The sequence below is a fragment of the Labeo rohita genome, chromosome 3, assembly GCF_022985175.1.
Source record: "Labeo rohita strain BAU-BD-2019 chromosome 3, IGBB_LRoh.1.0, whole genome shotgun sequence".
NCBI lineage: Eukaryota > Metazoa > Chordata > Actinopteri > Cypriniformes > Cyprinidae > Labeo > Labeo rohita.
Window position 1 is genome coordinate 32,886,090 of NC_066871.1, and position 17,265 is coordinate 32,903,354.

The window sequence follows — 17,265 nt, forward strand, 5'->3', positions numbered from 1 at the left end:
TGGCACTTTGAGAAGCTTGATAAATACAGGCCCTGGGGAAGAGATCAGAAAAACAGTTCTGTTGCATTGAAGGTTCACATAAGCATGCAGCCTTCATTATCCATAATGGAAGATGCTGGGAACAAATAGGACTCTTCCTAGAGCTGACCTCCTGGCCAAACTGAGAAATTGATGGAGAAGGAGCTTGGTTAGACTGGTGACTAAGAAGCTGATGTTCACTCTAGCTGAGCTCCGTGATCATATATGCAGATGAGAGAAACTTACAGAGGGACAAACATCACTGCAACACTCAGCCAATCTGGGCTTTATGGCAGTGTGGCCAAACTCTATTCTCTCCTCAGTGAAGACACATGAAAACACACTTGGAATTTGCAAAAAAACATTTAAAGGACCCTCAGACTGTGAGAAACAAGATTCTCTGGTCTGATAAACCTTTCAAGCATCATGTTTAGAGAAAACTAGGGACTGCTCATCACCTGCAGAGCAGCATCCCAACAGCAAAGTGTGCTGGTAGCATGGGGCTGTTTTTCAGCAGCAGGGACTGAAGGACTCGTCAGAGTAGAAGGAAAGCTCAATGCGCCAAAATATTGAGGCAGCCTTAATGAGAATCTAGAGCCAGAGCATTCAGAACCTCAGACTGGGCAGAAGGTTCACCTTCCAACAGGACAGTGACCCTAAGCACACAGCAAGAGTGGCTTTATAGACAACTCTGTGAATGTCCTTGAGTGGCCCAGCCAAAGCCTGAACCCAATCAGACATTTCTAGAGAAACCTGAAAATGTGCGTCTGCCCCCATCCAACCTGACAGAGCTTGAAGAGGTGAGGAGATGAAAAGAATGGCAGATAATTGTCAAATGCAGATGTGCAACATTTGTCACATCATACCTAAAAGACTTGCGGCTGTAAAGGTGCTTCTAATACTGAGTTAAGGGTATGAATACTTATGCAATGTACTTATTTCAGTGTTTTATTATAAGGCAGCAACAACAAATCAAAAATGAAGGGGTATGAATACTTTCACAAGGCACTTTATATTGAAGCCAGTCTGTCAAAATGACAGGTTGTGTAATGTGCCACTCTATGATGTAATAGTGTGGCTAAACACTGTCTCAGTGATTCTGCATTGTTTTCTTCATTGTTTTTTAGCCCCGCCCACCAGTCAGTGTATGTAGTGTAATAACGAGAGAGGCAAACGCAGGTCTATGCAGAAATCAAACAATAAAGATGGCTCTAAAGACAGTAAGATGTTGTGCAGTGCCAAGCTGTGGAAAAACAGTCTTTGCATTGCATTCTTTCTGATCCCAACGTTAGGAAAGAGTGGATGAATTTTATTTTTAATGAAGAGCCTGACCACATCAGTAAGAACTTGGTCCTTTGTTCACTTCATTTAACTGCGGATTTGTTTACAAATAAGGCACAATTCGACCTGGATTTTTGTTTTTAGAAAGATTGAAACTGAAAGACGATGCTGTGCTGGCTATATTGAATCTGACAGAAATGTGAGTAACTGTTTTTATTACAGATTGTTTGATACGTACCGAGTGTTTCTGCATTTTTAACCTATTCACAGCAGCATCCATCTGTGAAGTATGTAGGCTCAAACATACATAAGTGTTAGCCAATTATAGCAGTGGCCGTTTACAGTCCACAATCCGTGCGCCTATTCAAACATAATTACTTCTAAATTATGTTTTTTTTATGTAAAAGTCTTGATAACATAAGTGGACCTCTGAATGGTACAAAATACAGTCCAAAGGAAGTTCATGAACCCTTTAACAGTAACATTTTTAATGACAGCTTCAGTGATTATAATGGAATGGGTGTGTTCTGATAGTTGCACTGCTGCTTTGTGCATAGTTTATTCAATATTTGAATATGTTTTGTTTTTCATGCTTCAAATAGCACATCTGCTGTCATTTTCAGCCAAGATAGAGACATTTTCTTACCTACTTGAGACTTTAAAACACCCTTTTTTAATCCATTTTTAACTGGTGGGCCCAAATCGGCTCTGCTCATTGGCTGTTTCTTTACTAGTGTCCAGCAGCACATATAGTTACTTTTACCAACCAATACTTATGGTTGTGCAGATTTCCTGAAAGTCTCCATAAGGCCTGGAATGCCACGTCGATGGATTATTTGATTAATCAAATCCTACACCTTATGACATTTACAGGTTCGTTTCTGCTTCTGATGTGTGGTTCCTGTGTTAGCCTACATTGTTCCCAGAGCCTAAAAATACTCCTGTAGATCTATGAAATGATGAAACGAGAATGTCTTCTTGAATATAGGGCAGACACATCTAAAACACAACAGTAGTTCCTCATTAAATGCCTGTGACAAATGAAGTGTTTTTCTGAATGCAGACATGCATTAATGAAGACACATCAGGAAGTGTAGGCAAACACTGGGAGTGTGGGATTTCATCTAAAAAGGGGCAAAACAGATTAGTGAGGGAGAGCGAGGGGTGGGCGCACTTGTAGCTGTGATGATGAGGTGTTGATGTAAGCGCTCTCGCCCTCGTTCATTAGGTTGATGGGTTAGTTAGTGTGTGTGTGGGTATCCCTCTGTTTGTCTGTGACTCATCTCTATAAGCACTTTAGCTTATACAACAACTGTAAACAGCCTGCCGACTCACCCGGTTGCCTTGTTTCTGTTTTCGAATGTGCGTTTAGTCAACATAGGCCTCTCACCAGCACATTTTCGCACCCAACCGTTATTATTAAATTGTGGAACTTATATTTTTTTCTCTCTCTGTCTCTACAGTTCAAACGGTTTCACCGGGACATTATTGCAGAGTTGGAGAGGAAGACAGACATGGATGTGAAATACATGACGGTGAGCTGCAATAAAATAAGTGTTTAATATTTTATAAATCTTTAATATCTTTTCACACAATTCAAAAAACAAAATACTTCTGCTTTGCTTATTTAAGTTAATAAAACGAGTTAAAAAAAATATATATATATATAATAAAACAAAAAACTAGCGAGCTAAGCCCATGGTAGTACAGAGAATGTCGTGTAAACATGGCTGAAGATGCTAAAAGATTAACAGATGAACCAAATCAATTGGAGTTATTTAGGCTGGAACCGCTCTGATTGGTTCAAACTTGTGACTTCGATCATTAATTTCAAGCGATTCACTAGTTAAAAAACAGATTAAATTAAAAGAGCCAATTATTTTTAAATTTCACCTTGCTTGTAACTGTTTTAACAAGCACAAGGTGGTGGGTGCAACAGAGTTTTTCAAAACTGAATCAGTTAAACCATTGTGTCACAAAGTGATTAAATGTTTCAAAGCATTGAAACATTTGGATCGCGTATCACAAATGATTTGATTCAAATTGGGACTTCAGATCACGTATCACGAATCAGTTGATTTAGATTAGGACTTCAGAGCGGGTTCACAAATCATTTGATTTAGATCTGAACTTCGCATATCGCAAATCATTTGCTTCGTATTGGAACTTTGGAGTGCAAATTTTTTGATTCCGATCGAGACTTTGGTGCAGGTTCGTGAATCATTTGATTCAGATTGAGACTTCGGTGCAGGTTTGCAAATTATTTGATTCTGTTCGGGACTTCAGAGCTTGTATCGTGAATTATTTGCTTCAGATAAAACCTTGGTGCAAGTTTGCGAATGATTTGATTCAGATTTAGACTTTGGTGCAGGTTCATGAATCATTTGATTCAGATCAAGACTTCGGTGCAGGTTTGCGAATCATTTGACTCAGATTGGAAATTTGGAGCGGGTTCGCAAATCATTTAATTCAGATCAGAACTCCAGAGCGGGTTCACAAATCATTTGATTCAGATCGGAACTTCGAAGCAGGTTCACAAATCATTCGGTTCAGATCGGAACTTCGGAGTGGGTATGCGAATCATTTGATTTAGGTCGGAACTTTGGTGCAGGTTCACAAATCATTTGATTCAGATCGGAACTTCGAAGCAGGTTCACAAATCATTTGGTTCAGATCGGAACTTCGAAGGAGGTTCACAAATCATTTAGTTCAGATCGGAACTTCGAAGCAGGTTCACAAATCATTTGGTTCAGATCGGAACTTCGGAGTGGGTATGCGAATCATTTGATTTAGATCGGAACTTCGGTGTAGGTTCGCAAATCATTTGATTCAGATCGGAACTTCGAAGCAGGTTCACAAATCATTTGGTTCAGATCGGAACTTCGAAGCAGGTTCACAAATCATTTGGTTCAGATCAGAACTTCGGAGTGGGTATGCGAATCATTTGATTCAGATCGGAACTTCAGAGCAGGTTCATGAATCATTCGATTCAGAACGGAACTTCGGAGCAGGTTTGCAAATCATTTGGTTTAGATCTGAATTTTTTAGCACGTTCATGAATCATTTGATTCAAATCGGAACTTCAGAGCAGGTTCATGAATCATTCGATTCAGAATGGAGCTTCGGAGCAGGTTTGCAAATCATTTGGTTTAGATCTGAATTTTTGAGCACATACATGAATCATTTGATTCAGATCGGAACTTTAGAGCAGGTTCGCAAATCATTTGATTTAGATCAGAACTTCAGAGCACGTTCATGAATCATTTAGATCATATTGGAACTTTGGAGCAGATTCATGAATCATTTGATTCAGATCGAGACTTTAGTGCAAGTTTGAAAATCATTTGATTCAGGTTAGGACTTCAGAGCTCGTATCGTGAATCATTCGTTTCAAATCAGAATTTCGCAGTGGTTTTGCACATTTTTTTTTTTTTTTTTTTTTTCGAACAGTAAAAAACATCAAACCATTAAGGCAGTACATATAAATGCCTTACGAAAAGACATTGTTTAAGAAGTGAGATCTCTGATTGAAGTCCTTGAAACTCCTGGAATTTTATTTTACAGTATCTGTATTCACTGTCTTTGTTTGTTTGTTTGTTTATTTGTTTTATTACAAATATTATGTGAAATGCCCTGCAGGGTCTTTGAGGAACACTTGTGGGTAACGAATATGTGAATTGTTTCTTTTGTTCTGGCCTCATTTGCAAAAATGAATCATGAATCCCTGTGCTAGACAGACGGAGAGAGGATATTTGCATTTGATTGTTTCCAGTGCGTTCTCAGTTATAAAGCTGTGTGTGCCTTACAGTGTGACCTAAAAAAAAAAACTGTGACATATAGCGTGATCATGTCACGCTACAGTGCTGCTAGTTGGAAAACATAGCCACTAACAGGAAAAGCTTGATTATTTTAAAAACGACTGCTGTCACACCACTAAAACATTTAGTGATGTCATTACTTTGTTCCCAGTGCTGGTGTCCATGTATGATTCTTTGATCTTATATGCCTGTGGGAAATGTGCCTGAAAACTGCATCATCTTCAGAGATGGGGAGTGAAAATCAGACTCATGTCACACTATTTGTTTCCTGTCAGTCTAACTGACACACCATGCGTGTATGGACACGACTCCATGTCCTCAAGTGACGCTAATCGAACGCTGTCTATCCACAGGCCACGTTTAAGAGGTATCAGACTGAACACAAGATGAAGCAGGACTCACTGGAGAGATCGCAGTCAGACCTGAAAAAACTCAGAAGGAAAAGCCAAGGAAAGAACGCTTCGAAGTATGAGAGTAAAGAGAACGAGGTACGTGGGGTTGTGCCACACATACTGCATATACCTACACACATGCCTGTTTTCTATTTTTTTTACACATTTTTATTTACAGTTCAGAAATAATGCATGCCTTTAAATGTATTTTTAATTAAATTAAATTTAATTTAAACATATGCATTTGTTTTATGCCTGGAACAAGGATGCCATATGTGCCTAAAATTATTTAACAATAGCAGTATTTCTGCTGTTTCAATTTGGCACCCGCATGTAGGCTTGTATCCACACACATCATGAAGAGCATTCACACCCTGCAAAAATGTGGTTGTGCATGAGTGATCAAACACACTTCTTTGTCAAACTATGCGTAAACGGATGCAACAAAAAGGTTTGTCAAAATAATGGAATCTGTGCAATTAGGGCTGCACGATTAATCTGTGTTTTCAGTGTCAGACTGGCTTGATTTGCAGTAAAAGCAGCTCCACAAACTTCATCTCTGCATCTGCTCTGAGTTTGGCTTGCTTTAATGTGCAATATTCGCCAACCGTCTTACCATATTTATAATGAGAAGCACTTACCAACAAAAGATAAGCTTTAAGGGCTGCCTGCTGTTTTCTTTTCAAACTAAAGTTCAATGGTTTAACCTCTGAAATAAAGAAATTAAGACAGCCATTAATATTAGTGTTGTAATTTTCCAGTTCTAATATAAAGCAAAATAATTATATTTTCTCTTCTTACATACTTATTTTTATTTTACAGTGTATTACAGAAATGACAGTGAAATTACTGTAGTTATATTTCTTTTGATTAAGTAATTTTTATATTTTATTTAATAATAATAATAATAATATTATTATTATTATTATTATTATGTATTATACACTGCCATTCAAAGGTTTGGGATCTGTAGGGTTTTTAATGTTTTTTTAAACAAGTCTTTTAGGCTCATCAAGGCTGCGTTTATATGGTCAAAAATCCAGAAAAAACAGCAATATTGTGAAATTTTTTTACAATTTAAAATAGTGGTTTCTATTTTAATATAGTTTAAAATAGAATTTATTCCTGTGATGCAAAGCTGAATTTTCAGTCTTTGTCATATTTTAGTCTTTGTCACATGATCCTTCAGAGTCATTTTAATATGCTGATTTATTATTATTATCATTATCATCATCATCATCATCATCATCATCAATTGTTGAAACAGTTGTGCTGCTTAATAATTTTTTGGAACCTGTTATTCTTTTTTCAAAAAGTTAAAAAGAACAGCGTTTATTCAAAATAGTATTTTTTTTTAATTTTTTTTAACAATTCAAGCCTTTACCATTACTTTTTATTAATTTAACACATCCTGGCTGTAAAAGAATAAACGTTTTACTGTTTATATTGTTATATTGTCTGTGTGTATGTGTGTGTGTGTGTATATATATATATATATATATATATATATATATATATATATATATATATATATATATATATATGTATATATATATATATATATATATATATATATATATATATATATATATATATATATGTATATATATGTATATGTATATATATATATATATGTGTGTGTGTGTATATATATATATATATATATATATGTATATGTGTGTATATATATGTATATGTATATATATATATGTATATGTATATATGCTGTTCTTTTTAACTTTTTATTCATCAAAAAATCTTTAAAAATGTATCACAGGTTCCAAAAAAAATTTAAGCAGCACAGCTGTTTCCAAGATTGGTAATAAAAATGTAATGATGCTGAATAATCTCAAAAATTATATCTGCTGTCTGAATAATTTTTGGTTTGACTGTATATAATTTTATGGCCATATTGTTTAAAATCACAAAAAATATTAGTTGATATTTCTATGTATATTAAATATCAGGATGCAGGAGCTGTTCGTTTTATAAATGAAAGTCTGCAAATCCACTTTGCCACATAGTTAAATATCTGTCACTGGACCTTATTAACAGGCTTGTGTTCATATGCAACATGTTCATAAGGAGTCATTGTAGTACTGTATGAGGGTGCCCCACACAAACACAAGCACCTCCATAACCTTTGTTCTGTAGTGGTGGATCTATCTCTGTATAAATAAAGTCTGCTAGCAAACAACTGTACATGAAATCTGACCCTAATCTTCTGATCTGAAAACTACAGGCGTGTATATTCATCACAACCATTTCGTGGTTATGACTCTCTGCATACAGTCTGTTCATCAGGGTAGCCTGCGGAGATTAATTGCTTTTCTCTGTGTGTTTGCACCCTGATGGTTAATGTCTCACCTCGCCATGGAATTTACTGACAGATTACTCTCTCTCACCCGCCGATGATGGATGGTTGTGTCAGTCACGGCGGTGTCTCGATAAAAGACGTACCTCTTCTCTTTGTTCCAGACAGCACATCATTGACATCCTGACATTTTAACGCTCCTGTGTTCTTCGTAATCAGTCTCCGCTGATCTCGACAAGCTTTTGGTGTCAGTTCCCACTAGATAAAGTCTTCGTTTAATCTAAGAAAGGTTGAACAGCATTTACTGTCGATTAGAGATGTTATTTTATACAATACTGAAATTTGAATTGTTCAAAGTTTTTTTAGTGTAAGGTTTTGAATTAAATGCTCAGCAAGGCTCAATTTGTTTGATTAAAAATACTGTAAAAACAGTAAAATTGTGAAATATTATTGCAATTTGAGTAAAGTTTGAGAACAAATCTTGAGTTGGCTTGAGAAAGCCTAGCCTGAATGCTTGAAGAAGTTTGATGTTGCTTACATGATTTAACATGTTGTTACCTAGATTTAGCATGATTAGCTTGTTTGCATTTTTATAGGCTGATTACAATGTTCTTAGCATGATTATCAAGTTAATAACATGATTCTAACATGATTAGCAAGTTACTAACATGTTTATAGCATGATTAGCATGTTGCTAACCTGTTTCTAGAATGATTAACATGTTCCTAGCATGTTGTTAGCACGTTACTACCATGTTGTTAGCATAATTAGCAAGTTAATAACATAATTATCAAGTTACTAGCATGTTGTTAGCATGATTAGCAAGTTGCTAGCATGTTTATAGAATGATTAGCATGTTGCTAGCCTGTTTCTAGAATGATTAACATGTTCCTACCATATTAGCACGTTGTTACCATGTTGTCAGCATAATTAGCAAGTTAATGACATAATTAGCAAGTTACTAGCATGTTGCTAGCCTGTTTCTAGCATAATTAGAATATTTCTAGCATAATTAGCATGATTCGCATGTTATTAACATGTTGTTAGCGTGATTAACAAGTTATTAGCATGTTGCCAGCATGATTAGCCAGTTACTAGCATGTTGCTAGCATGATAAACAAGTTATTATGTTGCATGTTTCTAGCACGATTGGGATGATTCTAGCATGTTGCTAGTATGTTTAGCAAGTAAAGGGAAAATAATAAAAAATACAACACCAGCGCAAGAGCGAGCTGCTTCCTTTTTCAACATTCATACTCTTGCAGCTGTTGTTATAGCAACAAAAGATGCCCTTGGCTGCAGCGCTGCCAGATGTTTTTTTTTTTAAAAAAGCGTCCTTGTCACATTTTTCTTGTCAAAAAGACGCCAAGTGCAAATATAGCCTAAAACCAGTGTAGGCTGGTTGTTTTGTCTTAGCTGGTTTAAGCTGAAAATAGCTTATTTAACCTTGGATGGTCTTTTAGCAGGTCTCCCAGCTTGGCCAGCCAAAACCACTTTTAAACCAGCCTGGGAGCAGTTGTAGGCTGGTTTTCACAGTTTTTTAAGTAGGGAGTTGTTAAGCTTTGTTCTAGCAATAAACAGCTTAAATGCACCACAGGTCTCTTTGTATAAAAGTTTTCACCCCCTCAATGAAAGTCTATGGGATTTTAGGTGGTTTTGATAGTCTGGTTTTTGAAAACCATAAGCCGGATCAGTTAGATAAGATATAGCAACTAACTTGAGACCAGTCTGAAGGTCTGACCCGAGTTTGTGGTTGTAGCTTTAAAGCTTTAGGAGGAGATACTACGTTTTGGCTCAGAAGAAGCAGCAGCTGTTGGCTTTCTCAAGCCAGCTTAATAACTCTATTTGAATATATTTTAAAATGTAATTTATTCCTGTGATGCAAAGCTGAATTTTCAGCATCATTACTCCAGTTTTCAGTGTCACATGATCCTTCAGAAATCATAATAATATGATGATGCACTGTTCAGTAGTTCTAAAGAACATCATTTATTTAAAAAAACATATAGACCCAAACATTTGAACAGACTAGTTTGCCCAGTATTTTTATGTTGACTATGTATTTATTGCACATTACAGTATCATGTTGTTCATTTGGCAACATGCTCGTGTCAGACTGTATTGGAATGAGTTGTGAGGTGTGTTATTGCTAAAATCATTTGAATGAGGTTGTGATGGTTATGAAGACAGCATGGCCGCTCAGAAGGGTTTAGAACAGATCTACAGTGAATCCCATGTGCATCTGTCTTTTTGATATTTGCCCATTTAGGCAGGAATGGAGTGTTTTTCATGTCTTCTCCACCGTGTGCGGCATGTCCTCTGTTTCTTTTACCTTTCTCCACAGGGGGAGAATGAAGGTGTCCATAGCAACAGACTTTATCGCGGGTCTGTGATGATAAACAGGACAAATAGCACTCTTACGCCCCTGTCCATCTCCCGCGGTTCCATCACAGCTCTCTGGGATGCGTTCGCCTGGACAGATACGCTGGTGCTTTTAACTCTGTGTGTGTTCATCTGTAATGTTACAGAAAATGCAGCTGTTATCTCTGCTGGCCAGACTGTGTGTCTGTGTGCCAGCCAGACAGACAGTGTATGTAAGAGAAAGCCCCTCATGTGTCCTCATTGTGTGCGTGTTTCGTTTTTAATCTGCCCACTTCACACGCAAAACTACATCTTTTCAAAATCAACTAGCCGACTAGTCTGTCTTTATAGAAAACACTTTATTCAGCCGCTCGCATCCACTAAAAGAAGAGCTTTTCTAATTCGATTCAAAGCACTTCTGTTAATTAAACCCTCAAAAGCTATAAAACTCAAGATTAGTTGATTGTCAGACAAGTTGTCCACCATTCTGACTGTAGTTGGTTTATTTGTGGATTGTGTTGGTCTGTTTAAACATTGATTCAGACTGACTGGAATATGCTGGCACACAAAGGAGGAAGTGGATTAAAATCTGTCATAAGGACCTTGGGTATTTCCCTCGTCCTATTGACGAGGGGTTGCCCCTGGGTGAGCGCAACCCTGCCCCTTCCTGCATCACCAGCCTTTGTTTTCATTTGCCGTTTATAGCAGTACCTGTGCTTGAAAAACAACAGAATAACAGGCTGGCCCTTCCTCTTCATTAACAATTGATCCAGAGGTTTACTGCAGACAGGAAATGTCATGCCAGGTGTAGCGTGTAGATTACAGACCCCAGCTGTGGCCTGGGACTGTGATGTTTACTGTTTTGTGTAGAATATTTGATCGTTTTGACCTTGAGTCGCCTGATGAAAGAATGAAGGGGAGCCATATACATAAATGATCATCAAACATCATTTTTCTTCTATACTTTGGGCCTTACCTGCTAAACTTTCAAAAAACATCAACATATGGATTGTATAAACATTAGATTTGTGTAATATTTCCACATCCTACTTCTTTAGTGCTGGTCTGATGTCTTTGAAAGTCCTAAAAGTGACATTTTGCCCATATACTACATGTTATGTTTTGTTTCTTAACTCTTTCCCTGCCGAACACGGAATTTTCCATTATTTGTGAGACGTTTTCTCACCAAACACAGAATTTTCTGTTATTTATGAAACAGCGCTTCCCTGTCAAACACAGAATGTTCCATTATTTATGAGATGTTTTCCTGCCAAACACAGAATTTTTCATTGTTTTCAAGATAACGCTTGACAGAATTTTCTGTTATTTATGAGACGATGCTTTCCCACCAAATAAGGAATTTTCCGTTATTTATGAGACAACGCTTCCCTGCCAAACACAGAATTTTCTGATATTTATGGGACATTTCCCCACCCAACATGGAATTTTCTGTGATTTATGATACAGCACTTTCCTGCCAAACACAGAATTTTCCATTATTTCTGAGACCATGCTTCCCCGCCAAACATGGAATTTTCTGGAATTTATGAGACAACACTTCCCTGCCAAACACTGAATTTTCTGTTATTCATAAGACAATGTTTTCCCACCAAATAAGGAATTTTCCATTATTTGTAAGACAACGCTTCCCTGCCAAACACAGTATTTTCCTATATTTATGGGACATTTCCCCGCCAAACGCTGAATTTTCTGTTATTTATTATACAACGCTTTCCTGCCAAACACTGAATTTTCTGTTATTCATAAGACAGTGCTTTTCCACCAAATAAGGAATTTTCCGTTATTTATGAGACAACGCTTCCCTGCCAAACACTGAATTTTCTGTTATTTATGATACAACGCTTCCACACCGAACACGGAATTTTCCATTATTTCTGAGACCATGCTTCCCCGCCAAACTTGGAATTTTCCCGAATTTATGAGACAACACTTCCCTGCCAAACACTGAATTTTCCATTATTTATGAGACCTTTTCCCACCAAACACAGAATTTTCCATTATGTATAAGACAATACCTCCCAACCAAACACAGAATTTTCAGATATTTATGGGATGTTTCCTCGCCAAACACCAAATTTCCCGGGTTTCCGTGTTGTTATACACTCGGGGGTGCTATTATGCTTTTACTGAATCTCCTGATCAAAAACGCATAAGAGGAAGATGCAGAAACAAGCGGTAATTGTAACCGGCTTATAAATGAAAACTGCCTAATGTTACGGAGTGAAATGTCAATCCAGGTAGTGGTAAAGGCTTGGGAGCTTTGGGAGTGTTGATGGAAGCGATCTGCGGCATCTTGCTTTGATCATTTTACTGAATATGATCCAGAAGTAGAACTTGGTTTTCTTAGCTTTTTGCTCTGAATGTTACTTTATGAAACTTGCCTACATTCAAGTGTTGATTAAACAAAGAATGCTTGACACTAAAATAACAGATTTTTTTGTTTGTTTAAAAGTAGAGGCTCTGTTCTTAAAGCATTCAAAAATGCTGGTGGTACTGTAGCTGGCAACTTTCTTTCAAAAATGCTAGCGGGAAAGAGTCTATAGGTTGTTAACATTGAGGTCAGTGACTTGTTATACCTTTTTTCGCAGAATCTATGCCAGCTTATTTACCCAGCCTCTCAAATGTCAAGCCATTTAAAGGTTAAGTGAGTTTAAAAACATATTTACATACACTACCGTTCAGATGTTTGGGGTCAGCACAGTTTTTGATTTTTTTTTTTTTTTTTAATTAATGTGAAGATTTTTTGTTGTTGTTCATAAACATATTAAATGCATCAAAATGACAGTAAATACATTTACAATATTACAAAAAATTAAATAAATGTTTCCACAAAAATATTAAGCAGCACAACTGTTTACAACATTAATAATAATAATATTTTTTGAGCAGGAAATCAGCATATTAGACTGATTTCTGAAGGATCATGTGACACTGAAGACTGGAGTAATGATGCTGAAAATTCAGCTTTGCATCACAGGAATAAATTACATTTTAGAAAACAGTTGTTATAAATTAAAATATTTCACAACATAATTGTTTTTAGTGTGTTTTTGATCAAATAAAGGCAGCCTTGTACCAAACAGTAATTTGCTGACCACATATAAAAGACATTTTCTATACACAAATGTGTATATATTTTTAGAACCTTAATTTGCAGGTAAAATTAATTATTAAATGGATGCAGTCACCAAGAAAATATTTATTATGTGTTATATAGCTGTCATTACAGTGGAATGAGTCAGTGGAAAGTCATCTGTAAATTCAACTATAAATTCCTTTGTAATTTTGACCTTTGCTCCAGATATCTTTATTACGTTGGGAGAGGCTTTATGTATGATACCCAAACATTATTTTCACTCAATAGCAACACTGAAACACACTTCAGTATCCTGTTTCACCAGTCTACTGTATGTAGATAGAGTGATTAAAAAGAGATGCACAGACAAAACAAAAGCAAAAGCTCAAACTAACAGCAAAAGCAAAATGTACACTTTTCCATCACAACCACTGAGAGAAGGAGGGAAGGGAGGTAGGGATGTGGTGCGTTCTTTGGCTTTCATTCATCAGTGAGATCACAGTGTCATCTGTGAGGAGCGGAGATCTGAGATGAATGCTCTCTTACGTCACCTGCATTATGCCAACGTGAGGGTGTGTCCATTTGAATACACCTGCATGCAACCGCTTCCACAAGCCACATACTTAACATGCGAGGCGCAACGAAACCACAAAGTGAGGAACGGACCAAAAGTCCAGTCCTTATTCAGTGTAAATCAGCAGTAGCCTCAAGTTTAACATTCAAACTTGTCGAGTTAACAACTCAAATTTCAGTCTGTAGCTGTCAGGCCTTTCCCTCTGTAATTCCACGTTGACGTCATAATTATAAAAGCTGACAGATGAGACTGTACTGTGATCTTGAAGCATTATCATTCATTGTACATGATGAACAGCTTGCCAACTGATAGACAAAGGTCTGACTATCTGGAGATATACATGCAGCTCCATTGACGTTTGCTTCTATCACACCGTCTGACATTTAATCTCATGGGTTACTTTGTTCCTTTATATAAGTTCACACCAAAAAAGTGATGTCATTTTCACAAAACCACGAATGCGCTACTTATCAGACAGCTGATAAGAGTCTGTGACATTCTTCTTCTTATGCTCACTGCAGTGTCTTGAGACTCTCACTCACCGTCAGATGGACATGCAGAAGTTCATCGCTGACGGCTGCCGGGAGGCTCTTCTGGAGGAAAAGAGGCGCTTCTGCTTCCTGGTGGACAAGCACTGCACCTTCTCCTTCCAGATCTCTGCTTTCCATGAAAAGGTTTGTTACCTTAGTTAACGCATGTTACGCCCACGGAGTGTTACAGCCATGTTTGATACGTTTTCATGTTTGTTTTCTTTAAACAAAGATGGTGTAATTACTATTAAAGGAGTAAATAGTCTTTTCTTCAGTTAAAAAGAAATTAACGTTTTTTGAGGAAAACATTCCAGGATTTTTCTCCATATAGTGGACTTCAATGGGGATCAATGGATTGAAGGTCTCAAAAGGGCTCTATATGATCCCAGCTGAGGAATAAGGGTCTTACCTTGCTTAAAGATCAGTCTTGCACTAGCTCGACTTCACACATTATGTAATCACATTGGAAAGGTCATGTGTGATGTAGGCGGAAGTACCAACCCAGTGTTTACAAAGCGAACGTGGAAAGAAAGTCAAACTCCCATTACAAAAAAGGTAAAACCGCAATGTGGGACAATTTGGAAGTTGGAGTAGAAAATGAGATGGAGTTTTTTGCCCTACCCTACCTTTTTTAACTGGAGTACAGAGACGAAGAACTAATTTCCAACGTGATTACGTAATGCGTGAAGTTGCGCATCGTAGAGCTAGTGCAAGACAAGCATTTGTGGTTAAAAAATATATAAATTTGTATTAATTTAAGAAAACAAATTTAAGTTTCGCTAGATAAGACCCTTGTCCCTTGGCTGGGATCATGTAGAGCCCTTTAAAGCCCATTCTTATCAAGAACAACCAAAAATATACTGTCCATGCAAGTTTAAGTCTGTCTGTCAGTTATTTTCAGTACACACTTGAAAGTTGGATGGATTTTTAATGGCACATGGTCAAAGAAAAGAAATCACTCATCACTCACCCAAAAATTAAAATTGTGTCTTTTACTTACCCTCAAGTTGTTGCAAACCTGTATGATTTTTTTTTTTCTTCTTTTGAACACAAAGAAAAACAGTTGCTGGTAGCCTTTGACTTCAATAGTTTTCTGAAAAAAATTAGGAGCACTGTCAAAATTTTAGGAGCACCTTCCAATCAATAATCAAAAAATCAGATAAAAAAATTAGCCTTCCCATTACAAGGTGATATTTGACTCCTAAGTGACTTAAAATGTAAAATTTTTACAATTTCTAATTAAAACAACAGAATAAGAACAAGTAGAATAAGAATAAGTTACTAATCAAATGAAATCAGTATTAACAATAGTGACTGACTCAGACCTTTGAGTCTCGTTCAGCAGAATGAACAAATCTTTTTTTCGAGTCAAAAATATAATTAAAATGTTACGTGTTACCTCCCTAACACATCTACTGCTTACACAAACGTTGATCACACTACAAACAAGACAAAACTATAATGCTATAAGAAACAGAAAAGATTCATTCATTGTTTACCTGGGTCTTTAGTCTATGATTAGCTCACCTCACCTCTTATCTGACAAGTTTTCAGGTTTGAGTAGTTCGTTAATCACGTGACAGCCTAATAAGCTTAACCTGTGCAGTCTGAGAATTGATTAGTTCATCTCTCGAGTCGTTCGTTCATCACGTGACAGCCCCATAAGGTGAACGAATGACTCCAAAAACCCGAGGACTCGAAACAGGTGAACTAATACCGGTACAGACCCCAATAGGATGTTGCGCATGCAAGACTGAACGAATCACTCCCTGAGACGACTCGTTCGTCCCGAGTCACATTAAAGATTTGTTCAAAATAAACGAATCGTTCAAGAACGACCCATCACTAATTAACAAAATGAATTTGTACTACAGAAGTGGCACAGAAGAAGACAAAAGTGGCTTGTAGGTGTATTTTCATTTGTTTAATGAGGCTCAGAGGTGGCATGAGTGCAGTCAAATTCATAAATTCATGTTGAGATTAATGTTTTAAATATAACATTTTGAATATAGAAATATTCAATGATTTAAATAACTGAGAAGATACTTTAAAAATGAAACTAAAACTGCCAGTAAGTGGTGGCAAGATTGCTGATTTAATTACTGAATCATTCATTCATTTGATTCGTTTGAATGGCTGATTTATTCAGCAATAAAGTAAGTGACTGGCTTTATGAATGGGAAATTAAATCATTGACTCACTAGATTTGTTTGAAAACACATGTTCATTCATAAACGAAACACCACTGTGTTTGAATAGAGATGGACAGCGGCTCAGTTGTGACTTGTTTCTAACCATTTTTGATGACGAAATCATCAAATCAGGCAATAGTGTTACAGTCAGATAATGTAAGTCACTTAATATTAACATCTTGTTTAACTGTTGTATTAAATCAGTATCTCATTTACAAACTCCCTTAAAAATCATTAAAAGCTGCCACTCATCTTCGATCATGATCTGTCAATAAAATGTTTTTACATTATAATAACAAATCTCTCTACACTGCACAATGAATCTCTTTACACTCTCTCTACACTTTGTTTATGAAAGGATTGGTGAGATATGTCTGTGATATATTACTCAACGTTGCAAAAACATGTAGAAACCTTTGAAGCTCCCCTCAGCGCAAACACAAATATGCTGATCGGGTCAGTCGCACTGCTGCTCCTAAATATTTTTTCAGTCGCACCGAGTAGTTTTCAGTCGCAAATGCAACTATTGATGTAGTATATTTTGCAAATGAACTTACTTTGCAATAAACTAAATGTATTGTTTCTATAAACACTGTATAATCAACAAGTGATGGTTTTATTTTTTTCCACAATTTTAATTAGTCAATAATGTGAATGCTTCATGGGATGTAGTTGGTTCCCTCATTAA

The 17,265-nt window shown here is 36.6% G+C and overlaps 1 protein-coding gene across 1 annotated transcript in view; it reads left to right on the forward strand.

The window, feature by feature from the left end:
• The window catches only part of baiap2l1b (BAR/IMD domain containing adaptor protein 2 like 1b), a 72,067-nt gene that overhangs the window by 30,316 nt on the left and 24,486 nt on the right, over positions 1–17,265 (forward strand). Inside the window, exons 5-7 of the mRNA XM_051106087.1 lie at positions 2,763–2,834; positions 5,471–5,605; positions 14,377–14,529. Coding sequence (XP_050962044.1) covers positions 2,763–2,834; positions 5,471–5,605; positions 14,377–14,529 — 360 coding nt within the window. The remainder of the gene's footprint in view (positions 1–2,762; positions 2,835–5,470; positions 5,606–14,376; positions 14,530–17,265) is intronic.